Source organism: Drosophila guanche, unplaced genomic scaffold, assembly GCF_900245975.1.
Source record: "Drosophila guanche unplaced genomic scaffold, DGUA_6, whole genome shotgun sequence".
NCBI classification, from domain to species: Eukaryota; Metazoa; Arthropoda; class Insecta; order Diptera; family Drosophilidae; genus Drosophila; species Drosophila guanche.
Window position 1 is genome coordinate 7,218,128 of NW_022995744.1, and position 27,365 is coordinate 7,245,492.

At 45.2% G+C, this 27,365-nt stretch overlaps 1 protein-coding gene across 1 annotated transcript; it reads right to left on the bottom strand.

The window, feature by feature from the left end:
* Positions 1–22,513: 22,513 nt before the first annotated feature.
* LOC117580061 lies at positions 22,514–26,434 on the bottom strand. Its single transcript, XM_034266299.1, has 3 exons — positions 26,112–26,434; positions 24,898–26,050; positions 22,514–24,839 (listed from the first exon to the last, which is right to left on the bottom strand). Exons 1-3 carry the CDS (start codon positions 26,185–26,187, stop codon positions 22,652–22,654), a joined length of 3,417 nt encoding a protein of 1,138 aa, XP_034122190.1. The 5' UTR covers positions 26,188–26,434; the 3' UTR covers positions 22,514–22,651.
* Between the last annotated feature and the right edge of the window lie 931 nt (positions 26,435–27,365).

Genomic DNA, 27,365 nt, shown 5'->3' on the forward strand with positions numbered 1-27,365 from the left:
AGATAAACGGTCGCTTTGCATTGGAAACGCACCGCTTAATGGGACCCAAACAATGGATATCTGGGGAAACTGTGGAAATGTGAGTGAAGCGAACGCAAGAAGGAAGGAAGAATCGGGCGAGGAGAGGAGAGGAAAACCGGTTTAAATGCATTTTGTGTAACAATGTGTCAGGGCAACTAATAATACCACCAAAAAAAGAAAGATCCAATCCCAAGAAATACCAAAAAGAAAGAGAGAACTTGACCTGAAAATAAAGTCCCATTTTGGTAGCTCTATCTGTAGCTGTGGCTCTACCCACTCCACCGATACGACGAGCCAAAGAAGTTAGCCTGGTAAACATTTCAATTTTAATTAAGCATGATAAATGATTTCACTTGGACGCATAAATCTTTTTTACAGTCGCGATGAAACAATGAAGTTCCTTTGTGTTGGGGTTTCCTCCCCGAGCCACTCTTTCACGGGCACTGTTGGGGTTTTGTGTTGTGTGTTGCTGTTTGGGGAACCAGAAAAACGAAGCTGTGAAGAAAATTGATTTGAAATTAATGCAAGAATTTGTTATAGAAAAAGAAATACACAAAACAAAACCAGCTCGCGTTTGAAAAGCTGTTAAAGGTCTCTGCAATTTGAATTGATTTAGTTTAAGAAATGTATAGCTCCAGATTGTGGATCTCCCTGTCCCTCTCTCTATGTTTTAAATATGCAAAGAAAAGCCATGAGGAAACAAGGCTAACCTGATCATTTAATCGTGTGGAATAATGATATGAATAAACGAGTGTTTTCTATTCACTTTAGCAACACATAACGGAGGCTCAAAGTGGAGCATATTTGATATAGAACGAATCTCTGCGGAGAGCCGTAAGTCTCGTAAACCTCAAGCATAAACTGTAGCCATTGAGTTTTAATGGTAATGACACTTCCTCCAACAGTCAGCAGAAGTCTTCGTTCTCGTTTTCTTTATCATCTTTTGTGCTGTGCTGTGCTGTGCTGTGCTGTGCCCATAAGTGCTAATAAATTGTAATACAAATACATTAAAACTAAAGACTAATTAAATGACTGTACTTAAGCTTCGATGCAGCGTTGCTGGACTCGAGGCAAGCCCCGACTTAATCACCGCTGGAGGCTGCATGCAGCTCAAGACTCTGCAAGCAAGCAAATCTCTGGTGACTCTCCGTGGCGTAATCTTTTTCTCTTTTTTTGCAGCAGCAACATTCAGTCAGTCAGTCAGACACGTCAGTGTGTGTGCTCCGTTTTTCGTTCGTTATTTTATGCTCACAGAAAACCTTTTGTGGTCATTAATTCGCACTTAATATGCTTTTTATGGCCTGGTGGTACGCGGACTGATCCGCCTCCTTCCTCACTCCACGACTCCATATCCCGCGTTTCGTCTCATTTTGTTTTTGGAACGGTGCGAGGTTATGTGTGCAAAACAATTATTCCGCAATTAAACAGTTTGCACTTCAACAGAGAGAAAGATACAAAAGGGGAGACACACACAGATACCGAGAGAGTGCAGTCCAGTTCGGGCTTACGCCTCATGGACAGTCATACATATTAATGAAGTCCCAGATCGAGTCCGTTCCCCCCTTTTCCCATAGCATCATTGCATTGCTGGCTGTTAGAGATGAGAGCGTGACTGGGCATCTATCTGTGTGGTGCAATGCTCCCCCAGTTCCCATTCATTGCATCTCAGGGGGAGTACGCGTCTTTCCTTACACGTACTGAGTTGTTGCACTTAAACGGCGCCAAATATCAATATCGGTGTGTAATAGGAACTGCAGTGAAATAATCCAAAATGGGTTGGTGGATGCACAAGTAGATCAAACTTTGTCCTACATTTGTACACTTTCAAGCTGTCGAATTCAACTTACTGGCTCTACAGCAGGTAAAACACTCAAGCACACTGATTTCAATTGTTTTAAATAAAATTGACTTTGATCTAAGACAAATCCTAAGCAAATAATATTAAAAAGAGCCAAGAAGAAGCAACAGCAACGAGGAGCATAGTCGAAGTAGTAAATATGATAGTAGAGCTGCAAAAACCAAAACCAATGAGACCAAAAACCAAATACGTTTGGTTTTGCCTTAATATTCTCTGTCTGCTTATGGAATGGAATCTCTGGCATATTCCCCATCTCTAGCTGCTGCTATTCAATGAGGAACGGGCTGGGGTAGGAGTACAGGTGGTAGCCTTCGGTTTGAACAAATCACTTAAGCGGCACCGCAGGCAAATGACCACCAACCGCAACAGTAAATGGTGCGACCACGTCGGCGACAATGCGTCGACTGCTTTTTCTAGTTCGCTCTTCATAAATGCATATCTACATGCATATGTACATCGAACGTAGGAATGCAGCAAGCAGCATGGCAAGGGAGTGTTAAATATGTTGCATGATGGCCCCTCCTGCAGATATCCATCCTCTGTGGCTGTGCTGGCTGTGCTGCCTTCCGTTCTAATTGCTGTACGCGCGGCCTCTGCTCTGCTGTCGTCTCATGGCCTGATTGCGCTAGGCTCTTCTGATGGTCATCAACATCATCCAGTACTCCGCACTCATCCGTACTCATCCTCACCTCGCACTTCGCACTCGTATGTAGCTTTAGCTTCAAGTTTTTTTTATATGTTTCTTTATTATAATTATTTTGTTTGGCTTTTTTGTGGGTTTTGTTTTATGTTTTTGCCAGCGTGAGTGTGTGGCAATTATTCACTTAAATCGTCAGGAGGCAGGCATCAACCGAAGAGTGTCATGCTGAGGTTGCAAGCCCAGTCAGGCATTGAGCATCGAGCATCGAGCATCGAGAGCATAAAACATGTCAGTTTCAATCCCGCAAACTGCAGGTTAAGCGTTGTTCAACATGGGTTAAATGACCACGGGGGGAATACCCTGCGTGAAACTTGTGCTGGGTTTCCTTTAAGCTCTATGCAAAACTTTGCCCCAAAATATTCCAACAATTTGTTCTATTAATAAAGCAATTCCAAAACGATTAAGTCCAAGATCAGAGACAAACGGACAACAAAGTGACCACAAAACAGAGTGCCGCCGCTACCGCCCGATGGATGGAGATGGGTATGGGTATGGGTATGGAATGGATGATGGGCATCACTCGGCAAAAAACTCATTTGGACATTTATAGCCGACAAGATGAGTGGTCACAATGTGCGTTGTCCGCGCTCTTCGTCTTTTACGAGGTTACGTTGCGGAGTAGGGGAGTTTGCCGCAGTTCGTCGAGTAAGGAGCTTCCAACAGTTATAAATCACTTTGTTGCGGTCCAGCACGAAGTAGGTGCAGGAGGAGTAGCAGGAGAGTAGTACGCTTTCCTTTTCCTGACGGCGCCATAAATTTAATTTGAAATTAATTTTTTTGCTGCTACCAGAAAGGAGGTTCTCCATTCCTCCCATGCCATAGCCACCGCTTGGCTGTTGGTTTCTTGGGTCATCAAAATGCTAAGCTATGTAAATGATAAGCACAATGCACAATCCACAAATCCACACACACAGAGAGCAAAGAGGAGCCAGCACAGCGAACATTTTGTGGCCTTAACTTCAACTTCAGTCGAACAAACTTCAGGCATCGACTCTTTGGCTGTAGCTTCAGTTTTTGGCTTCAGTTTTTGGCTTATTTTTGCACGCCAACTAAATATGGTAAGGCACGCATTTGTTGTAAAATGCAAAATTGAATATTGAGTGCAGTAGCAGGAGTGCGGGAGCAGGAGCCATAACAGCCAGCAGGGAACAGCGAGTCAGGTTTTTTTTTGGGGCCCTCTCCCTGGCTCTCTGACTCTCTGGCTCTATCTCGCTGCTTGTAATTATGAGCCATGCACTCGATAAAAATTGAAGTTTTCATTCATTTCGCGAAAGTTTTTCCACCATCAACAGGCGAGGGGCAGAGGCAACATTGGAGGAGCAGCAGCCACAGTAGCTCTGGCAATACAGTAGCCTTCCCCAAAGAGAAACAACAACCAAAAGGAAAACATTTATTGTTCTCCCGTTAAGGCATTGAAAGCGAGGGGCACCCAAAAGCATCCTCTGTGCTCCCAAGCGACCGCAAGGGCATGCGAACTAAATTTCGTACAATTATGAGACCAAAACAAGTAAAGAGAACCCCTTAGGAAGCGACAGGGAGACGACCATGGAGTTACCTATTATTCCACGTGGATTGGTCTGGATTTTGGCTTTGAAGTAGGGCAAAGGATAGGAGGAACTTGAAGCAAAGTGTTGTGGAGCCATTAGCCAGCAGATTCTCATCCAATCAAGCATTCATTGTTCCTCCACACAGATCTCGTTCTCCTCCCAATTGACCTTAGTCGATCATACTCATTGCTACCCTCTACTGACTGTGTGTTCAGCATTTTGTAAACGAAGTTCTGCCAAACGGTAGCACAAAACCGCAACAAAACAATCGAGGAGCTGCTGCTGCTGATGCTGCTGCTGCTTTTGCTGCTGCATGTGGGAGGTCCTGTTTCTTGCCCCATAATGACAACCGCAATGGAGACCACCAATGGAGAAAATGCATGCAAATTTCTTCCCCAACCTCTCCACCTAAGTGGCCCCCACCACCATCTCTAGGCTTCAGCAGCGCCCCCGAAAAAATGCAACAAGGCGACAAACTTACGAATTGCTCATGTCATTGGTCGGCGGGGTGGTTGTGGTTAAAGGAGACAGAGAGAGAGAGGGGGCACTGTGGGGTGTACAGAAGCGCCGGTTAGCGATCATAATCGATGGGAATAATCTTTTGGGTGGACCCTGGATTAGCCATAAGAATTGCCTCTGCTGCGGCCAGGAAATGTGATCCGAGCCCCCAAAGAGTTTTTGGCAATGTTTTTCCTTGTGGCCATGACAGTGTGTGTATGGGTGTATGGGTGTATGGGTGTGTGTGCTTTTTTTTATATGCTGATTGGCATTAATAATGGATTATCACGATCATGGGTTTGTGGGTTTTGTGGGGTGTATGGAAATATCATGGTTCAGAGGAAGTTGCAGCATTTTTCCTTTTTTCGGCAGTGCCTCATATCGTGCGATCATCAAATAATGTGAACGTGTGATCAACGCTTGGCTCAGCACAGCACAGCACAGCACATCAGAGAGAGGGGCGTCGCATTTGGGGCCTGGCTGGGTTGGCTGGGTCCTGCTCTCTCTCGTGTGTTACACTAACTTATTTATGCGAAATATTTTGAAATCGTGTTTAGAGTGCAGGCGTGCGGCCTGGACAGAGGGCAGAAGCAACAGCAGCAGCAGCAGCAGATCCCCACATACTCGTACGAGGCATGCCACAGCCATAGCCACAGTGCAAGCTTTAGCATCGCATCGCGTCGGTCTTGCCAGCTTCAGCAACAACGTGACCCTCTTTTTGCGCCTGCAGATCACGAATTATTCAGAATTTCTTTTTTCAGGCCTCTTTATAAGACCTTGCAAAAAGGGTATGGGTATGGCTACTTTGTAGCCCATCTTTCACGGGGAGCGGCGGGGAGAGAGCTACCTGACATGCCCCAGCACATGAGTGGAAAATCTACCACAAATAGAGATAACTTTTGTGGCAATTTTCGGTGGGAAATATCATTCCAAAAATGCATTTCAATATTCGACTTTAACTTTTGGGTAACTTTAATTTTTGTTGTGGCTTCTGCTTCGCTTTCGGCTTGTTATGAGTCATGTGAAAGCGCCTCGAAGAAGCAGCCAGCAGAGAGAGAGAGAGAGAGAGAGAGAGAGGTGCAGAGAGCTGCCCAAAGGCAGGAAGAGGCGATCGAGATTCCCGCCTGATTGTGAAAATTATGTTTGCTCTGAGCGGCAGGCACAGCGACGGACACGGACACACGACGAAAGGCAGAGAGACAAACGGACAGACGGGCAGGAGAGGATGGACCTGGCCATGAGACCTGGGATTGGGTTTGGGCTTTGAGTTTTTTTTGGAGACCTGGCGGCAGGTTCATGTGGCGTTGGTGAAAGGCTACCATCATCATCATTGGGCATTGCAATGCATTGAGTGAGCATTCAGTGGTCTTTCTTGTTGCCTGTTTTGCCTTCATACCGTGGCCTAATCATCATTGGGTCCATTGTTATTAACATGATTATCTGCATTATGTTGCATCGAGCGGTGAGCCCCCAAGTGCAAGTTGAAAGTTCAGGCGGCGTTTAAGCATGATTATGAATTGGGTCAACATGTGGTTGCTCGCTCGCTCGGTCGATCGTCTTCGATCTTTTGGGTCCCATCCTCCACTCCACTGCAATCCACCAACAACAAACTGCAACTCCAAAAAACTCCTCCATCAATGATGTTCAATTATGCCAAGTCAAGCATTTTGCAAATGCGTTTAGCCCGAAACGACAACGACTGGACAACTGGACAACTGGGACGCGACTGTTTGAGAGGCTGAAAGCCAAGACTGAGAGGAGGCTGTGAGAGGAGAGGACCTGCCTGCCATTGCCAAATCCTATGGAAAATGAGACATATCGCGGAAAACTGCAGTCTGTGCATAGTACAGTGGGCTATAGAGACTCGATTCGATGCGATTCGATTGACAAGTGACAGGACGAAACAGAACAGGCATAGGAGCAGCTCCCCAACCCACCAACTCTATAAGGAAATGAGCAAAAAACACTGCGAGAAGTGGATGAACTTTCAGCCGCAAAGCTGCACTTTCCAGGCTGTTTCATCTGCGTTTCTCTCAGTGCATTTGTGTTGAAATCACAGTGTAGAAATCGTGTGCATGTGTTTGGGCTATTGATGCGGCTTATTATATGCAAATTTTCTGCTTGCTGCCCAAAACAAATCCAGCAACAAAAAAGCCACCAAAAGCTAGTGCTGACCATAAAGTAGGAAAATGTCAAGTAACCCCTGCCCCCTGCAGCGCCCCTCCATCTGCTGCCTGCGTAAATTCACAAAATATTGACACCGCCTCGACTTGAGGGCCAAAGAGCCTTTGACAGTGATCGAAATGTGTCTTGTCTGCTGGCAGAAGGAACAGCCAGCAGCCACAAGGAGCAGCAGACAGGCAGGCAGGCAGCCACAGGAAGGTGGAAGATATCCCCATTCTGTAGAGCTCGGCGGTACAACAATTGCGGGCGGTTTGTTCTGTGACGTTTGCTTAACAAGAAGAAAATTGCTGCAATTCTTTACAAGTTTTTGTGAGGCCTGTGAGACCTGTGGCCGACACAATCCTTTTGCCACAGAGGCCTCAGCGTTCCCATGCCACAGCCACAGCCACAGCCACGGCTGCTACTGCTGCTCTTTGGGGACAATGTTCTATGCGTTCGCCATGCGTTTGTCATGCCAAAAGTGTAGTAAATTGTGTGGCACTTAAGTCAACACATGGTCTGAAGGAATGAAGGCAGAAAAGACACACAGACAGAGGCAGCCAATTTGCATGTGCATCGGATTCTACGCTCTATTTTGACTTTGATAGATGTCCATCCATCCCCCCTGCCCCCCACCACAGATTGTTCTCCTTTTGTTCCAGAGAGAGAGAGAGAGAGAGAGAGAGAGAGAGATTCGAGCAGCGTGATTGGGTTTACTTTTTGGTTCAATCTGAATGAAATTTATGGATTTCTGGTAGCCCTTTTCCATTGCTCACTACTGGAATTTAACGTTCGTTTTTAAGGGCTCATTATGCTAACCAAAATGAATGCAAATCGGCGGCATTTAATGTCACATCACATCCTTGCTGCCTTTTGCTGCACAAATTAACCTCTTGGACTGCTTACCCTCCCCTTCTGCCACTCTATCGTTTGGCACACACTATCAGCCACAACTTTGAGGCCTTATCACGCCGCCACACTCTCACTTACTCTCGCATACGACGACGACGACGACGACGAGTCGAGTACTTGCCACAAAATTTGCAATTATAATTTTGCGCCCAGGTCGCTGCCTCGCTGCATTTGCCGTGGCGGCGGTGTTTTCCTTTTGGACCCCGACTAGACTTGACTTTTTTTTTCCTCCCAGTCGCCGCTGCGATTTAATCTCTTTCGGCTAGCCGCAGCCTCAGCTACAGCTCCAGCTACAGCTCCAGCTACAGCTCCAAGATCCCAGCAGCTCCACAAAAGCGTAGTTCAACAATTGAATTTTAAAGCTTTGGGCCATGGCTTGGGTCCTTTTGCATGTCTCTGCGTGGATACCCCGTCCGCTTTCTTGTGGGCATTTCTCTAAGGCCGCCACAAGCGCAGCTAATTGGATTTCTCTCCTGGGAGAGCTCCCAAGAGCAGTCGAGCAGCAGACCTCGGGGACCACTACGTAAAACATATCGATAATGTCTTGATCAGACAGCCAGTCCAGCGGTCCACTCCAGTCGGGCACAGTCCAGCAGTCCAGCGGTCCGCAGTCTGCGAGCACCAAAACCAAAGGCTCTCCCAGCCAGCCACAACATTGTTTTGGATCTGTGGCCAAATTGTAATAGTAAAGCACACTGCAAGAAATTCCTAGGAAGTGTTTCGAATAACAAAGAAATTACTGAATATTTTAGAAGATTATTTGAGGTGTTTATTGTATTACTTTAATTATTATTATCTTTTATTTGAATACATCTTCAGCCTTTTACTGTGTGACTTCCTTCCGGTCCAGATTTTATCTCATATTTGGCTTTTTATTTTTGCAGAAATTGTACTACTGGAGTATGTCCTGTGTCCCGAACAATAAAAATGAGTCTAAAATATGGAATTGTGACGCATTTTTAGTACCAACTGTTAGCTGCCTGTAATTGTACCTCCCCAATATAATCACTTAGTTTTGCTTTCCTCATTTCCCCTTTTTTCTTTCAGTGCACTTTCATAGTACTTGCATGTGTAGTTTTTTCCCTACCCAGCAGATGAATGATTTCGCATGGACGATGGACGCTGAGGAACGCGTGTAAAGCAGCAATTAATTTGTACTCAAACCAAAACAAAAAATAAAACAAAATCTGTTTGTTGTTGTTCCTCCTTTTATTTTGGGAGATGCGTGGCTCCAACTCTGACTGTGGCTCACTGTGGCTGTGTGGCAGTGCCTTGGCAAAAGGTTACAAAGCAATTATAAGGCACAAAAAACCACACACCAGAGTGCACCACACAACACACCACAAACTGCACTGCACTGCACGCTGTAGAGATGTTTTGGGGCAGTCTCTGTTATAATTCTCTTAGCATATGAGCCACAAGAGTCAGGAGGATGAAGCTCAAGCTCAAAGCCGCAGTGCAGCGCAGCAACGGCATCCAGTGTACGGTGCCAGATGATGATCTCTCATGTAGCCGCCGCGACACGGACGACCTCTATGAATATTGCCCCGACGCTCAACGTTCGACCCAAAGAAGGCGCTGCCAGAGACCAGATACCCAGATACCCAGATTCCCCCCCAAATCCCACTCTTCCTTCCCTACACTCTCCCAGAGCTACACCCTGCCATCTCTCCCCCTTCGACTGATTCCTCTGATGCCCTGCGTTGTGGTTACTTTTCGGGGTTGGAGCTCGCTGTTTTTTCTTTTTTTTTTTTGCTGTTGTAATCTACGCTATAATCATGCACTGAGTAAATTCGCATAGCCGCCCATTATTCCACCCACTTTTAGTGGTTTTTGTTGTTGTTGTTTGTGGTCTTTCGAAGGCATTCAATTTTTGTGATTTTTATTGGTTTAACCAATGCAGGGAGTATGGGCTTTAGAGATACAATGAGTTCATTGCGATTCTCGGGAGGAATAGAACACTCTGGGAGGATCGGTCAGAAGATCACTGTGGGAGTTTCTTCATTGAGTTGTAGCCATCCACTCTGACAGTTGAAGTTCTTGCCATATATGATTATATTTGAAAGAGAGATAAACAGAGAAAATTCTAGACATTCGATCCCTAAATATACTTAAATATTTATGGAAAAAAAAATAGTTCCTTTTACGCTAAAACTCTTCACTGTGCAAATGTTTATTTTGTTATAATAATTTCCAGGACATTCCCTGGGTCGACTACCTCTGTGTGAATTCTTAGCTTTCTTTGTGTTTGTTGCTTTTATTGCATCAAAATGCACTTAATTTTTGGTTCTTTTTGCCGCAATTCATGGATTTTCACATGGCCATATCCGCCCCCAGACCCCTCCTTTCCGTCTTCCGCACCCAGCCTGATCGATGAGCGCCGCAAGATGATCTACATTAAGAGAGAGATTTTCGGAGTGGAGTGCAAGTGGACCTGCCAGACGCAGTCCCGACCAGACCTGGAGACTGCAACAACGTTGGCCGTTCGCTTGGTTCTGAAGGGGGGCTACGGGGGTCCGACCTTTTGCTGTAACCATCGCCGCCACAGTCGATGTCGATGGGGGCGTGTTCTGTTTAAACTGTGTGCGCCAGGGCAGCCAGCCAGGCCCCGCCATGGGGCCATGGTACAGTTTTAAGTAATTGCATTATGTTTAAAGTTTGTTGTTTTTTGTGGAGCAAAAGTCGCAGTTTAAGGGGAAACAGTGGGCGTAGAAGGCCTCTCGGTTACGGTGTATATCTTAAAGATAAAACCTTGGCTTAAGTAAATACCATAAATACCATTAAAAGCGTTGCCTGGGGAACTCTTTTGGGAACTGTTTTTTTTTTTTTTTGGGGCAGTACAACTTTATAAATGCGAGAAAGCAATGGCTAACCTGTTGCCTCATTAGAGCGACAGAGAAACAGAGATGTGATCTCTTGATGATCCATTTAAGTCACAGAATGTGAAATGTTTTCCATCTTCGTATCTACGTTTAACAGGTGCCTCTACCCATCTTGAGACCTGTCTCTCTCTCTCCCTGCGCCTACTCCAATTCCTATTCGAAAAAAACGTTTTGAGCTACTTAACATAACTGAAAAAGCAGCGATTAGTTTGGCATCTAAAGCGATCCACAATCAAACGAAATGCAGCATTAATCAGCAGCCTCGTAAACCCTTTTGGGACCCCCCACAAGCAGCGAGCAGCAACAGTCGAGGGCAGCAGCAGCAGCAGTCTGGCAGAGGCGGTAGACTAATTAAAAATCATATTACGAATGTTATTAACATGACAGCGAACACAGCGCCATCAACAGAGAGATCGAGAAAGAGCTCATTGGGAGACGACCCAAAATGGGGGGCTCTATGGGGCCATAAAACCTGCAAAAGGAAAAGGGGGGAGAGAGAACAGCAACAGAATCGAAAGATAATGAGCACAGAATGAGAGAACGGTAACGATTCGAGGATATCGAATGTTGTGCATATTTCTCAAGTATTTAACAGATTTTCAGCACAGCAGTTTCCATTTGGCAAAATGCGAAATATTTCATTTGTTTCTGGATATTTAATCCAATTAACAAAGAGACACAGAGAGGGAGAGAGACGCAGAACGGGGTAGAACATGACAATTATCGAAATCAGGTAAACCCACACGGAGGCACACACACACACAGCGACTAAGAGATATTGTCACTAATGAGTTATGATGCACAGACGACATAAGCGGTGGACAGAGACAGAGGCAGACACAGAGAACCACCATCGAAACAGCTGCACCACCTGGCCTGGCAAGGCCTGGCCTGTCTTGGGCTCCTCGCCATGGAGCGCCGTCTCCGGCCTGACTGAAATGTTGAACATTTTAAACCATAACATTTTATTAACATAATAAAATCAAAATTATCAACAAAGTCGTCAATGTCGCGACAAACAGACAGAGGCAGAGGCAGAGGCAGAGACAGAGAAAAGAGACCTGAGACCTCTGTGACTGAGCCACAGAGAGAGAAACAGAAACGAAAAAATGAAAATGAGACAACTTTGGAGGTAACGAGGAGCTTGAAAGATGGAGATCTCTGACTGGCATCTGCGGCAGCAGCCAGAGATGGTCACATCACGTGATTCGTGCTCACTCACGTTTATTAGAGGATTCTTCGGGATTGAAGCAAAGAAAAGATGCCACTAAATTAGGGAAATCCTTAGTTTTAGCTATTCTTGATGATAACTATTAGAAATTTCATACCAAGAACTCACTCTTAACCTTTCCCACGTGACTCTCAAAGAACTTTCCACTTTCATCGTCTGTAAAACCATCTCTAAAATCTATTTTCCCGCCACAGATTGACAGCCCCAGACAGATCAACGATCATAGGTCTCGTCTCGCTTTCGTCTCTGAGTTTGGGATTCAAATTTCCTATGTCATTCATAATGCCCTATAATATATATAGTAAAGTGCAGCATTTATGTCTAAAAACGAAGAGTTGATGGCGCTTCATATCCAGCCCCCCACACACACGGCACAGCTCCATATCTTGCGATAGTTTAGAGCGTGTCTGGCACAACCACAGACTAGAGACCACAACGGCAGGTTGAGAGCTCTTGTGGTACACCGCATGCGGTGAGGGAACCCTAGATCATGGAATTATGATTTAGTATAATGAAGCGTTATTCTGCTGCTCCCTGATAGGCATCGCATCGAGGTTGGTTCGGTGTCGATTGGCGCATCGATTGTCATAAAGTTGATGAGTTGTTATCGATTTTTAAACGGGGTACCCCATAATCATATATATCCCACGATTGTGCATGAGATTTCTGGACTGCATTTTCCCTAGAAACTAATGATGGAGGTTCATTCTCTCTTTGGGACAGGGGAATTAATGATTTTAATTTGGAGGAGATTCCTCAAGAAAATATAAAAAGGAGAGCACTACCATTCCTTTCCAGTGAAATTCCTTATGGTGAGTTCACCTTTTTGTCTTGTGTCTGTTGTGTTTGTTGATTGTTTGTCTTCAATTCCAAAACAGGGCATTGCTCATAAATTGTATTATGAACTCGAACTCGAAGTCAAAGTCAGGAATCCCCCCCTTGGCGAGCGTTGCGATGCTCATAAACAACATGCAGAAATTACTTGTTTAAAAATTTGTCACACCATTAGTAAAAAAAGAAACTTAAATAAAATGAAATGGAAAAAAAATGCGGCGAAAGGACGATCCTCGTGATCGTCAGAGTCCCACAGGGTTACTCCTCCAGTGGTCTCAGCGACGGGGCAAGGCAGGGCAACCTTGTTTGCTCTTGATTTTATCAACCGCAAAACATCTACTCAAGTGTCAGTGTCACTTGGCACAGCAGGGAGCCCCAGCCAGAGTCAGGGGCATCGCTGGCGACGACTACGAACCACAGTGAGAGCGAGAGAGAGACAGAGATGGACCCTTCCAGCTTCTTCTGTGGACCAACCCAGGGCGTTGAAAAATGAAGAACAGACAGGCCCGGGCAGAAATTCCCCAAAAGCGAACGAACAGTCGCAAGTCCAATAATGAATACACCCTCAACTTAAGTGCATAATTTATAACGAAAAACCGCCAGACAAAGCCTGGGGAGTGAGCCTTCGGGAATGCCTGAACCTCAACCTGAACCCAACTCTTCTGCCTGGATATATTCTGGCTATATCTGTGCATCTGTATCTGCCGTAGTCGTATCTCTGTGTGTGTGCTGTTAATAAATTTCTTAATAAAACATGCAAATTCAAATGCATTTATCTAGATCAGCGACGAAAAAAAGCGACAAAATTTAACGCTCATACCATTTATCAGACGAACGTTTTTTTGCAGCCCTTTTTTTTGGCACACGTCGTCGTTGTTGCAGTCCCTCCGTGCACCGTGCCCGCCCTCTGTGTTCGCTGATACGGTTAAGGTTACAGAAGAGAAGAACCTCTCTTGACCACAGTCCGGGAACCAGTTGATCTCAATAAATATTTTGACTTGTGACAAATGCCTTTTGGCAACCACAAAAACCAAGCGAAAACAATGCAAACAGAGGGGACAGCGACAGGAACAGGGGCAAGGACAACCATAGGGGTGTGGCCCTCTCTGTGCTGCCCAACCATAAATATATCACGGGCATAGGACGCGCACAACGCACAAATACTATTCAGTAAACATAAACAGAAATTGCCACAACTTGCACAAATGTCAAACATTTTGTGGCAAATTTTGTGGACAAATAGGTGGGGCAGCCAGGAGGCAGGCGGCAAAGGCAGTTTATGTCAAATTTTGCAGACATTTGTTGGGTGGCAACTGCCCTAAGATTTATAGAGCAGTTTGTGGTGTCGTTTCAATGCGCCTAAGGATTGGACATTGCAAAATAAGCGACAGACAGCCTGCCCCTAAAGATACTTTAAGGCATAGGAATGGGGCAATATATTTTTTTTAAGAAACTTTATTTTAGGGAAAGAATTTGGTACTTTCTACTGAACAAAGGTTGGAGAGGATCTTTGGAGGCAATTCTCTAGTTTTTAATTGCCACAAAATGATGACAAATCATAGGCGGAGTTATGGTAACTAAAGGAACTACAGAAGATGGGAATATAAAGGGAATACAGTTCCAGGAAGAAGTTTGAAGACTTCTAAAATAATTTTCCCTTGGATAGAAACACTGCTTTTTGCTGCCTAGATTCCTTAATCGATTTGCTTAACTCCGAGCCCTGTTCAACATCATCAAACTGTGTCAAAAACTCACTTTCTGCGCAGATTTTGTCGTGCCTCTTTTTTATAGTTGGTTAATTTTCATGTAAATGACTTAACACTAACCCATTGACCCAATGGACAAATTCTATTACACAGAATTGTAGATTTTTTGTCGTCGTCTCTATTTGTTCTTGCTGAAGGTAATTATAACGCTAAATCTGCCAACGAGACACCAGAGACCATTGTTCGCACCGAGCGATACAGAGAGATCTCCGCACAACGATAGACGATAGACGAGACCCAATGGCATAGACAATGGCATGCTCCACGGGACGGGTGGCCAGAGTACAGGGTACAGGAGGGTACAGGGTACGGGTGGAAGCGTGCATTATAATTATTTTCATAATAAACTTGACAGAATTATAGTTTTTTTTGTGTGCTGTTTTAAGCAATTAAATATAAACAACGCGCGTTGAAACAAAAAGGAAAAACAAGAATAGAACGCCAGCACAACCAGCAACAGCAACAACAACAATAATGTGAATAATCCGAGTAGATAGATTCTCGTGTAGATGCATCTGAAAAAGATTCATACCATAGCAAAGACCAGACCAGACCCCATCCAACCCCAAAGACAACGCCAAGTGATTCAAGGCCAAAGTTTAAAGAACATGTTTGCCGTGGTGGTGACGAGGAGGAGGATGAGGGGGAGGAGAGCGGGCACCGGGGTGGGGAACTGTCAATAATGACGATGATGAGTCGCTGGTTCATCATTGAGTCACTTGGATCATTTGGCTGGCTGTAGATTTTTGCTGGCCCCATAATTAATGACTAACATTTGGCCCAGGCTGTAGTCCGTCAAACTCGCGCTTCATCTCGAACACATCTCCTCCCCAGCGCCACAGAAAACATCGCATCGAACAGCGTTTGAATTTTTCTACTACATGTGTGATTGATAACCCCCCCGGAAACCTGCTTGCTGATTTTTTTTGGGGCCCGCAGGAGTGCCGTTCGTATCAATCAAAAAAACGAGTACAATTCACCGTTTGCAAAAAAAAAAAACTAAACAAAATAAATATTAAAATTATGAAATATCACAAACGAACAGCAAGTGCATTCGAAAAGCGATAACAAAAAGACAGAAACAAAACAAAGGAATATTTTTTGTTTGAACTAAAGGATACCCAGCTTTAAAGGGTGAAAATATACCTGAAATAGTCACAAAATTAATGCAAAAAGATGGCACAAAGCACAAAATTAAAAGCACATGCCGTGTTGGACAGTTCAGAGCTTTAGAAAAGGGGGGAAAGCCCTCTATTCTACCTCCAAATGTATCCCTTCAATAGCCCCACCTTTGTCTAAATCTCCACCAATAAAACATAACCCCTTTTCCCTGCCCAACTACAGGGTACAACTTTGCCACAAAACAGGTCTGGGTCTGTGGGGATGGCAAACCGTAAATGAAATATCCCCAAAAACTCCAAAGCCACTGGGATTGGGATGCTGCTGGGTTCGCTGTGTGGTCCTCTCTCTCCACTCTGTTGGGTCTTGGGGTGAGGGTTTTTCGTGGCGTTTTTCGTAGTTTTCTTGGGTTTTAATTAACAACTTTACAGCACATTTCAAGCGGTGAAACTTTCGGGGCGTTGAATGGCCACTGCTGCTGCTATGGATCCGCCTATTAACATAAGACATTCGTTCGATCTGCAGAGAGACTCTTTCTCACAGGTCCTCACTCTCTCCCTCTCTCTCTCTCTCTCTCTCTCTCGGTATCTTCATCTGGGTCCGATATATATGGCCGCAATATAAAATGCACAGTGAAAATTAACACGCTTTTCGGTTCACGCCGCCGCCATCGGAAGTCTCTTGTCTCTCTTGAGACGATTGGGGAGACGGGACGGGTCGGTAAGGTTGAGCTGGGGACCCACCACAGCGTTTGTCATACGAAATATGCAAATTGATTTCGTTTCGATTCTATGGGTTCCATCCATATAGCTTGTATTTATACGCTGGATTGACTGCCCCTCATTTACGCATATTTTCCATTACTAATGATATTTTTACGGCTCTCTCGGGATTTATGCGGAAATGCTATCAAAAATTCAATGATTCGATGTTGTTGTTTGCTTCGAGTTCTCTTTTTTTTATGCTTGTGTTAACTAATAATCGAGTATGTCTAATGGTCATTGGATCATTGTTTAACTGGAACTAAAGTTAGTCGTTTAATCTCATTTAATTTTTGAAAAGAAAGCGACTGGAAATATTTTTGTGGGGAATTCTGTTGGAAAAATAACACTGAAACAGTACGCAAGGAGTAAAGGGTTGTAGGATGCATACAACAGGCAGGTGGAAGTGTTTTATATACTATTAGGAATTTAATTCTCGATCAAAATATAACTCAAAGGCTAGAAGAGATAGAAAAATTGGGTGTGGTATCTTCTGTTCCGTAATTCTGTGTTGGAAATACACGAAATAAAGTCAGAATGAACAAATCTAGTGAACTTATGGCACATTGAACACCCAGCTCTTAACAATTTTAGACTAAATTAAGGTTGAATAATGGCTCCTCTGTAAATTATCATTTAATTTATTAAACGTTAATCTTTCTATCCATAATTTTCACATCTCTAACTACTCCTTGAATATATTTCCCATAATTATCAAAGTTTCCACCCAATTCTATGCGCTTGTACATTCAATTCACATGGACCCTTTGCCATTCGTTTCCCATCCTCACACTTTGTTATAGAATATTTCTCTTCTCCTTTTCCAATATCCCACTTGTTCCATTTCATATTTAGCAGCTCTCATCCTCATCCTCAAGTCAACCCTAAAACCCCAAACAACAATCAACACCTATTTGCTTCGAAGAAAACAGAGAACCACCTCTCTCTCTCTCTCTCTATTAGTTTCACTGTCTCTCGGATATGACGAGGAGTATCTCGTCTATTGCCAGCTCAGGGGGTTTGACTTACTAGCATAATTACCGCGAAACAGAAAGATGAGGCTGATGAGGAGGAGAAACCATCATAAATCTCAGATCCCATGAAACGCTATAAATTAACATTATTAAAATTTGGTTTTCGACACATAAAACAAAGCGAAACGAAACCAACGAAAAACGGAAAAACAAAGAGAGCCAGCAAGAGCCACAAATAATATTTTATTTGGACTAAACTAGTCACTCGGCCCGGCCCGGCCCGGCCCGGTCCGGACTAATGTTTGTCCCGATTCCAGGTGCTAATCGAAGGCGCAAACGTTGTCAAGAGGAACAGACCCAGCCCAAAAAACACAGTCAATGGGAATGGGAATGGGAATGGGAAGAAACGAGCGAACCTTCAACTGAAAATCTTGTACAAAAATTGTTAGAAAATAAAAAGATGGAAAGGATTTTGATGTATCCCCCCTATAAAATGTAGACAATTTACGATTGCATAATAAATCACCAGGGAAATGAAATCTAAAACGAAACCGAGTTCAACGAATGCTCTGATTCATTTTTTATTGAGGTACCCTCGAATAATCAATAACCAGACAGGACACACTTAAAAATGGAAAAGAGAATACACGCAGGGGAAACAAAATGAAGAAAAAACACTCAAAAGCCATTGGGACTCTCATCTAAATAAAATTTAATGTTTATATGGGCGCACACACGCCCAAAATGTATGTTTCAGTAACAGAAAGAGAAACAGAAACAGAAACAGATACGAAGGAATACATTCAGAATGTGTTTCAGGGCAGAAACAAAAGGAGTTTTGAAAGGAAACAATGCCAAGTCCTTTGGCTTCGTTTAGTGGATGATAAATTGCTCTATGGCTGCATGGGTTCTGTATCCCCAGCAATTGTTATGATTTGTTTGGCTCTTTTCTGGTAGCAGCTGTACGCCCGCTCTTGTACCAGTTTGCCCCCCGATCAGACAATTCAATCGGGAATTCATCAGTTGATCAGAGATCAGACGTGTTATACGTGCATCTGTGTATTGATGGCTGCACTCGCATTTCCCTTGTTTTCTTTTCACACCTAACAGTAACTTATCGTCCCCGGGCGAGGCGACATCGATCTGTGAGGAAGTCCCGCATTTCACGCATTTGTAAACCAAAAATTAATGCAATCTTTTGTGAGATTCAACACGATTCCAGTTAGTAACGCTGATTAGGATCAACGCACACGCACACGCACACCCATTGCATGGGCATGGACATGGGCATGGGCCTGCCATTGCCGGAGGCACATTAATGTGTCAACATGTGCGAGGAGACATTGCCCAGACATATCGAACACACAAACACAATGGCTAGCTAGTCCTGGGGCATTGATGGGTAGTTCCTGGTAGCCAGAAACAGTAGGAAACAGCAGCGAACTATCGATAAGGATCTGAGAGAACAGAAACCACAGCACACCACATACTCGGATTGGATTCATGCGAATGTCACCTCCCAGGGAGTAAAATGAACCACAACAATGTACGCATAATGAGCAGCAGCAGCAGCAGCAGCAGCAGCAGCAGATACTGTGACAGCAGCTAAAACTGTAGCCATGCACAGGAATACCCAACGTATCCTGGAGTTGAGATATCAACACGGAATTTATATGGGTGTAGCCATTCCCATAAACTTGCTACTTCAAATGCCTTCATTTAATGGCTTTTTGCATGCTACATAAATCTTTTGATGAAGAAAATTTCAGTTTTATTGCTTTATATGCAAAATAGGCCCAACTCGTATGATTTTCTTACTTCGAAAGTGACCTTCAACCCCCCGGCTCTAGGGGCCGCTCTTAACTGCCTGCGGTTGACCGCATTACTCCAGAAGAAAGGCAGTTCCCTGGCGCAAAGGGTTCTTCTGGTATAACTTGATTGAGCTGAGCCGCGCTGAGCTGAGGGAAACTGGAACGGAAGTTTCGTTTTTGTTTCTTGAGCGGCATGTACATTATTCTTGATTAAGTCACATTAATTATGATAATGATGTCCCCTCCCAAAGCAAAAGGCAGCGATTGTCTGTCCCTCCACAGCGAGGACAAAGGCAATTGAAATGGGAACAGGATATTGTCCTAGGCAGCGGAATAAAGGCATCCAGGCATCGGGCATCGAGCGAAAGGAAGTGGGAACGTGTGCGCAAATAAAAAACAAAACGACAACAAAAAGGTAAAGGTAAAAGTGTGATAAATGTCAGTTTCCTGCTCAGGATATTCGGACACGCTGATGACTTCATCAGCAACTAGATTCCGCGTCCTCGTCTATTGGGCACGCCATCATCTGGCGACTCCCTATCGTAATCCTTTTATGGAATTAATCAAGTGTGGCCCATGACACAAAAAAAAGTAATGAGAGAGCTAGAGAAATGTTTCAGCTGTCTGGCAGATGGGAGAGACAGAGGAATTGCTTGCCATTTTTTACCCAAAATATACTATGATAGAGAAATTTTATAAAATGTTTAATTTGAATCAAAGAATCTATATAATATTCAGTGCTAAGCTACGCTGTGTAAGATAATAGAGAAATTCACTGTGTGAAAGAATATGATGAACGGACAGACTGATCACAATTGAACATTTTACAGAAAATTCTACTGGAACTTCCTCAATTATTCTGCTCACATTTCGGACGCGAGAGACATTCATAAATTTTCCATAAACCAAACAAAATATCTATAGGAATAGGAATATGTAGTACCTAAATTGATGGCCATTGATTCAGTGCATGGAAAAGTCAAACAACATTTGTATGGTTTATGTTTTGTGGCTTATGTGATTTCCGTTGTGGGGATCCACAGTCCATCAAACACACGATTAATCCCTGAAAGAGTAGCAATATCAGTAGCCTCTGTCTGCATATTAAAACAAAAGGAAAAAACTTAAAAACAGTTGCAGTCTGCAGCTGCTTTTTGGTCTCCGAATGATCCTCAAGTGACCGCAGATTTGACAAATGAAAGACGAACTACTGCCAAGAAAAAAAAGAAGTTATAGAACAAAGAGAAGACCATCTTGAGTAGCTGCAAAAGTGTCAAAGCAAACTGTCAGTCTGTTCTGTTTTGGCAGAAACTAACAATTAGAAAACAGTTGGCAAAATGTTGATCTTCTTTTAGGGAACACTCTACAGAGTCTCTTTCTTCAATCATTAATCATCCTTAAAAGTATTCCAAATTAACGGTTCGATTTGAATTTATACTTGAAATCAGTTGTACCATCGATTGTCATTAATTATTTGCGCTCTCTCTCTCTCAAGAGGGTCTCCTTGTGTGCCCATTAACGGGTTAGCTACACATATAACCGATCTTACGGTTTGCATTTCTAATGAAATATCATTAATCAGCTGTCCAGATGTCACTTTTTGGCATACGTTCAAGGTGACAGCAGCAGCACCCTACCAAAAAAAAGAAAAAAAGAAACCAAACAATTGCCGCCTTCGGGGGCTGGAAAAACTCACTCACGTGACATTGGAAATGGCATTTAGCAGTGCCCCTGCTGCTACTGCTGCTGCCACCAAAGACCATGCCACCAATTCGAATTCAAAGGCAAACACATCCCATTCCCCCCCCTCATGGAACATGCAACTCTTTGTGTGAAACTAGAACACGAATGAGAACTTTTTGAAGGCCATTTAAGTGCTGCTGCTGGTGCAGGCTTTGTTTGCCCTTAGAGTGATTTAGTTGACACAGAACGAAGCTTGAATACTCTGCGATTAACAGGTCAACGGGGGAATAGTGCTTTGATGGTAGGTTTGGTTGGAATAATGCAATAGACACTTATAGCTTACCATCGTAGAATACAGTAGATGGATGGAAAATATCTCTGGTTCTAAAAAATGAACAGAAAATATAAAATATGAGCATAAATAGATGGAAAAGGTGAAAAATAAATGCTAAAATAATTCCTAAAATAATGTTGTATGGATGCAAAACTTTATTTCAAGATAGAAGAAAAGAGTGAATACAAATTTGGTTCATATAGATACACAGAAATATCTGAGACAAAAAGGCTTTTACTTTAAACTATCCTTGAGTTCAGATCAGATTTCTATAATTTTCGCAACATAAATTAACTAAATAAACCATGGAGAAACACTTCTCATCCCACAAGTACCATGGCAGGAGGAAACCTCTCTCTGTATCTCTTTAGTAAAGTTATAAAGTGCCCAATCAATCCTGCATCCCCAGGCACTTAGCAAGTGTATAAAACCGTCAAGAACTGAACCTAAGGTCAAATTATAATCCAAAAGGCATTGAACTTGTTGTTGGCTGTGTCTTGAGAGCTCTCCTTGGCTTCGTTACTTGGTTGATTTCTGTGATTTTGGTAGCTGGAGAACTTGCATAAGAAAGAACCATGCAATTAATTCCTCAAATGTTCGGGGGCCACTGCGGCGGCTGCTGCCATTGTTGTGCACAGAAACAAAACTGACAGAAAACACAGCAGCAGCAGCAGCAGCAGAAAACAGAAAACAGATATTGTATCTCATAGATTACACAACGCAATACAGAAAATGCGTTAATTAACAGAAATATATGCAGCGCCCACATGGAGCAAAACAGAACGCCCCTTCGGGAACGAGTGTAGTCGCGCAAGAAGGGGGCTTATGTTTCTTGGTTATTTATGATTTTTCGCATAAATTTACGCGAACGATCGTAAAAATGCGTGAAATACGACATTTTGAGTTGTGTGAAAGTGTAACACAGCGAACCGAACAAAGATTCCAAAAGAGATCGGTTAACATCGGTATGGAACTGTGCAGATCTGTGTTGGCAGGAGACCAAAGCTCAGCTCAGCTCAGCTCAGATCAACAGCAGCAGCCAAACCGTGAACAATGTGTGTGCAACAGTTTGCATGATTTGTTGCTTTCAGAGCGGTGGACAGGGCTTTCAACAATCAGGCAACAATGTTGCTAATACGAATAGACTTACAAGAGAGTGCACAAGGAATAGGCAGAGTGTGTAAGGATGTGGGAATTTCCTACGCAGCAAAATACACTAAAATAAGAAAAAGGTTCAAATTAAACTTAAGAGATTGGTTCGGAATTTTGTGGAGTTTTAAATTGAATGAAAATAGTGTGGAAAATGTAAACATTCTCCTTTAAATGGTTAATTTGTGGATTCGTTTCCCCATCTTAAACCCCTTCCAAACATACCTGAAACCCTGAGTTCCTATAGTTCAAACATTTATCTTCCTAGGTGCACGCAATATAAATGTATACGATATATTTTAGGTTTTCTTTTTTGGGGGTTTACAGTCTGTGGGTAGTGTCTTGCAAGGGGCTACGAATGGTAATAAAATAGTAGTATACACCCTAGCGGCTCCAATGGCTCTCCCGTTAATCATCTGCCATATCCCCCACCAGGCTGGGCACAAGTGGCAGTGGCAGTGGCAGAGGCAGTACTGCTGGTGTTGCCACTGCCACTGCTGCCGCACTAAATGGCAGCCCATTGTGTGTGGCCGATGCCCAGCTGCGACGCGGCAGAATTCTACCAAAATTGAAATACTTTTGCCTTAGCTTATCCTTGATCTCATCTTCGTTCATAATGGCACTGGCCTCGCGAAAATTGAGGAAAATGCGACCCTTTTCATCCGTCTTGATGGGCAGTATCTCCGTGCAGACATTGCGTGCCTTCAGCAGGAAACCCTCTTCATCCTCCCCATCATCCTGCTGCTCCATTGTGGCTGAAGCATCCAGCAGCTGATCGACAGCCACCGAATCCAGTCGCGAGTCCATGGAGAGGGAACGCGGTGGCTTGCCGGCCGTGGCTGTGGCAGGATGTTGATTCTTCTTTTTGCGCAAACAAAATGGATCCCGATCGCTGGCTTTAACATACTGAACAATGGGACGATTGACACCCCATTTGGGGCGATCGTCCATCTTGTCCTTGTCCTTGCTGTTGTGGTTCTTCTTGAGGCACTTGTCCTTGTCCTTATCCTTGCTCTTGGCCTTAAAGGTGGTCGTAGTTGTGGTCGTTGTTGTGGTAGTCGTCTCGTGATCCTTTGCTGCCTCTGCCGCTGCAGAGGCTTCCTTGGGGGACTGCGTTTGCGTCTTGGATGTCTGTGTGGTGGTTGTGGTGGATACCTCACGCTTCAGCAGCACCTTGTAGAAGTTGTCGTGGAACAGGCACAGATCGCAGTTCAGTGGCAACTCTGTTTGGGTCTCCACATCGCTGTTAAGTCTTTCAGCTGCTGTGGATTCCGCTTCTGCTTCTCCAACTCCTCCTGGCAGTCGCTGGGGTAGCGGAATGAGTGCCAACTTGTCGCTGGGTGCCACATCTACATCCAGGGAATCGGGGGAGAAGCAACCGCCACTGGCACCAGTGATCAGACCCGAACGAGCTGTCGTTAAGGTCTCCTCCTCTTCGGGCTCCTCTTCCTCCTCCTTTTCCGCCTGATAGCCATCCTCCGTGTAGATGGACGTATCCGTTCTTTGGGTCATTGTGGCCTTCGAGTATGTTTGCTCCACCACCGAAGAGGAGGCAGATGCCGAAGGTGGCATCTGCATGTGCATCTGCTGGGGAGGTTGCATCAAGTAGGTGGCTATCTGCAGATTCCCAATGGCATTCTGCAGTCCAAAAATATCCGTTGTCACGGGCAGTGGGATCAGGGTGGCCGGCTGCATCAACAGTGCCAGATTATCCTTTTCCTGGTCCCCGCCCGAGGGTTGCTTGATGGGTTTCGTGATGGTGCGTCGCAGATTGATGGGCGTTCCAATCAGCACTTTCTCCTCTGCAACGACGGGAGGCAGTGGAGCTGCTTGTGGGGGTGCTGCGGCTTCTGCTGCCACTGGTGGTGCCCCACGTGGTGTATGGGATGCTTCCTCCTCTTCTTCCTCCTCCACTGACTGCACTCGCAGCAGTTCTGCCTCCTCCTGTCCCTCCTTTTCCTCCCTTAGCTGCGGCTTCTTGCGCTTTTGTTGCTTCTCCATTTGGGCTGCGACCTCTGCCTTGGCTATGGCATCCAGCATTGCCTGCTGCTTTTTCTGTTGCGCCTCCTCCCGCTCCAGCAACTGCCGTCGCTCGTACTCCACCCGCTCCTGATCCATTTGCTTTTGTCGCCTCAGACGCTCCTCTTCGAGCTGCTCCTCCTGCCGCTGGCGCTCCAGTTCCCATTTCCTGATCATCTCCCGCTCGTGGAGCTGCTTCTTGATGGCATTGTGGTACTCCGATGCCTTCCGACGCTTGTCCATGCGCTCGGCCAGCGTGTGTGCATCCAGTGGTGCATTCTGTCCCCTCAAATACGTGGAGGATGACTGCATTGACTGCACATCATCCTCGCTGCCATCCTTAAGGTCGTGTATGCCACGATTCAGCCAGCCAGGTGGCGGTGGCATCATCTGCATCGTCTGCTGCTGCTGATTGGCCCAACGGGCACGCTCTCGCTCTCTCTCGTGCTGTTCGTGCTGCTCGTGTATGTAGTAGTCGCCGCCGCCCTGCACCTGCACTTGATACGTATTGGAGGTGGACACATCCCGACTGATGCTCATGTTAGAGGAGCTGGGTGGCGCCGCCATGTAGCAGCAGCTGAAGGGGAAGCCACAAATCAAACTCAAATCTCTTTTATTTTTAATGTTTTACTCACCCATCGGCCATGTAGCCATCGTTTGCCAGCGGTTCGTATCCCTGTCCTGCCACACGTCGTCGTTCCTTGATGACATATGCATTTCCCTTTGCCACCCCACCAACACCACCAATGGGTACCAATGGCACTGCTGCTGCTCCTCCTCCTCCTCCTCCTGCTGCCACTCCTCCACCCGGTATCGATCGACGTAGACGACGACCCCCAGCCACAGCCATTCCCAGGGGAAGCGTTTCACGCTCCTCCACGACACTGGCACTGCCCAACCCACTAATGCTCTCAATCTGACTGGCTCCATCGTTGAACCAAATGTCGGGCGTGTGTGTGTTGTTGTTGTTGCCATTGTTGTTGTTCTTGGGTGGTGTATTGTCGCTCAGATACCCCGAGGTGTCCTCCTCCTGCGGCGCTGGAGCTGCTCCTGTGTGATTGTTGTTGTTTAATCGATGTGCATGTCCTGCTTGCTGGTTGCCAGGATCAATGTCATTTGGTTTGCCATTCGGCATGTTATTGTTGTTGCCAGGTTGATTGGCCGCCTTTTCCTGATGCCTCACCCTCTGCCTGCGAATGGAAGGTAAACTGGGACTCCTCAAACGTTGCTGCTGCTGTTGCATGTACCCTCCGCCCTGCTGCTGGTATCCCTGCTGCTGCTGCTGCTGTTGCCCCTGTCCCTGTCCCTGCTGTGAGTGCTGCATCCTTCCCTTGGCCGTTTGCATGGAGGTGGGAGGCATCATTTCCACATAGCGTGCCGGTGCCATTTGCATCTGTCGCGTGCTGTTGGTCATGCCCGGCGCATAGCTGCCACGCCGCGTGCGCCTGTACAGCGATTCCTCATCGTCCTCAAAGTCTGCGTCGGCATCCACATCCAGATCCTCGATATAGCGCTCCAATTGATTCAGATAACCGCCAACATGCCGATACTCCTGCGCCACTGCTGGAGGTGCCTGTGCCTGTCGCAGGATCAATTGCATGTCCTGCTGCGGGTTCTGCTGATGCGGCGGCAATCGTCGCCTCGACTGACTGGATGTCTGATTGGAGGTCGATGTCTGACTGAGATCCAAATTCGAGTAGTAAGTGCGTATCGAAGTGCGTTCAATCTTGTGGTGCGAAGTGTGCTGCTGATGGTGATGGTACATCTCATCCATGCGTGCGATTTCCTCTAAGAAAGCAACAAGAATTAACACAAGGATGTACATAGATGCTGGAGTCACTGCTCCTACCTCTTTCCTTGGCCCATTGCTGCTTCTTCAAGTCCAACAACCTATGCGTTTGCCTCGCTTCCGGACCCGTAATCATGTCTCTTACCCTCTCTCCAGCCACGCTCTCTCTCTTGACTGTTGCTGAGTTCACTGCATGGTTCAGAGGTCAGCTTTTACTTTGGGCAACCAACCACTCCAAGGCTACTGCTCGACACTCACTGAAATTCCTTTGCGGCCACACAATTTTTCGGCTTTTTGTTTTGCATTGGAATGCCGCAACTTGGCCCGTTGTCCTGGCAACCCGATAGCCACCCAAACAAAGTCCTTGCACTCCTTATCTCGCTCTCTCGCTCTCTCTCTCTCTGTCAGTGGGTTAGCACTGCAGTTGGGTGGCAACTTTTTTGTTTAACCATCGCGTGTTGCTTGTCTATTCTCAAAGTAAATTAAAAGAACATCCAAATAAAACAAGGAAGAAGTCTCCTTGTTTGGGGGTACAGACACAACAGTACAACAACCCGTTTATCGATTTGTAGCCACACGCATGCCTCCAATTATCGCTCATCAAGGAGTGAGTGAGTGAGGAGGCAGAGAGTTGTTTGTTTGCATGTTGTGCGTTTGTGTGTGCAACAAGTTTACGATCCCGGCCATTGCGTAGGTGTTAAAATGTGGCACTTGGAGCGTCCTTCATTCATTCCTTACCTTTCCTTTCTTTTGCAGACACAAAATATATTTCCCATGGTCAAGAAATGGCCAACTATCTCATACCTTCTCATGGCTCTCATAACCCATTTTCCAAGCCACAAAAACATACTGAAAGCAGAGCCCAAAGTCTGCTCTGGCCTGGCCTGGTCTGGCTGCTCTGCTCGGTTCGGCGGTCTCTGAATCTTTTTATACGCGTGGGCGTTGAAATCACTGCCAGTCAAAAGGTCATGTTATGATCTTGAGCGAACTATGTGTCCAAGTTGGGGGAGCAACAGATGAAGAAGTAGAGATGGCGATGGAGAGGCAAAGATGGCAACGAAGAGAGAGAGAGAGAGAGAGAGAGCATGGGAGACCCAAGACCCAAGACCCCAAAGCCCCAGAGTCACACAAGAAAAAAAGGAGCAGCAGAGCTGTGGCTGTGGCTGTGGCTCTGACTCTGGCCCCACATGGCAATCAAATAGAAATCCCACTTGATATCCAAAAGTGCATTTATAAGAGACATTATAATGAGTTTTTATAAAGCTTAAAACAGGGTCGGTCGCTCGCCTTCTGCTGCAGCCTTAGGGCGTCACT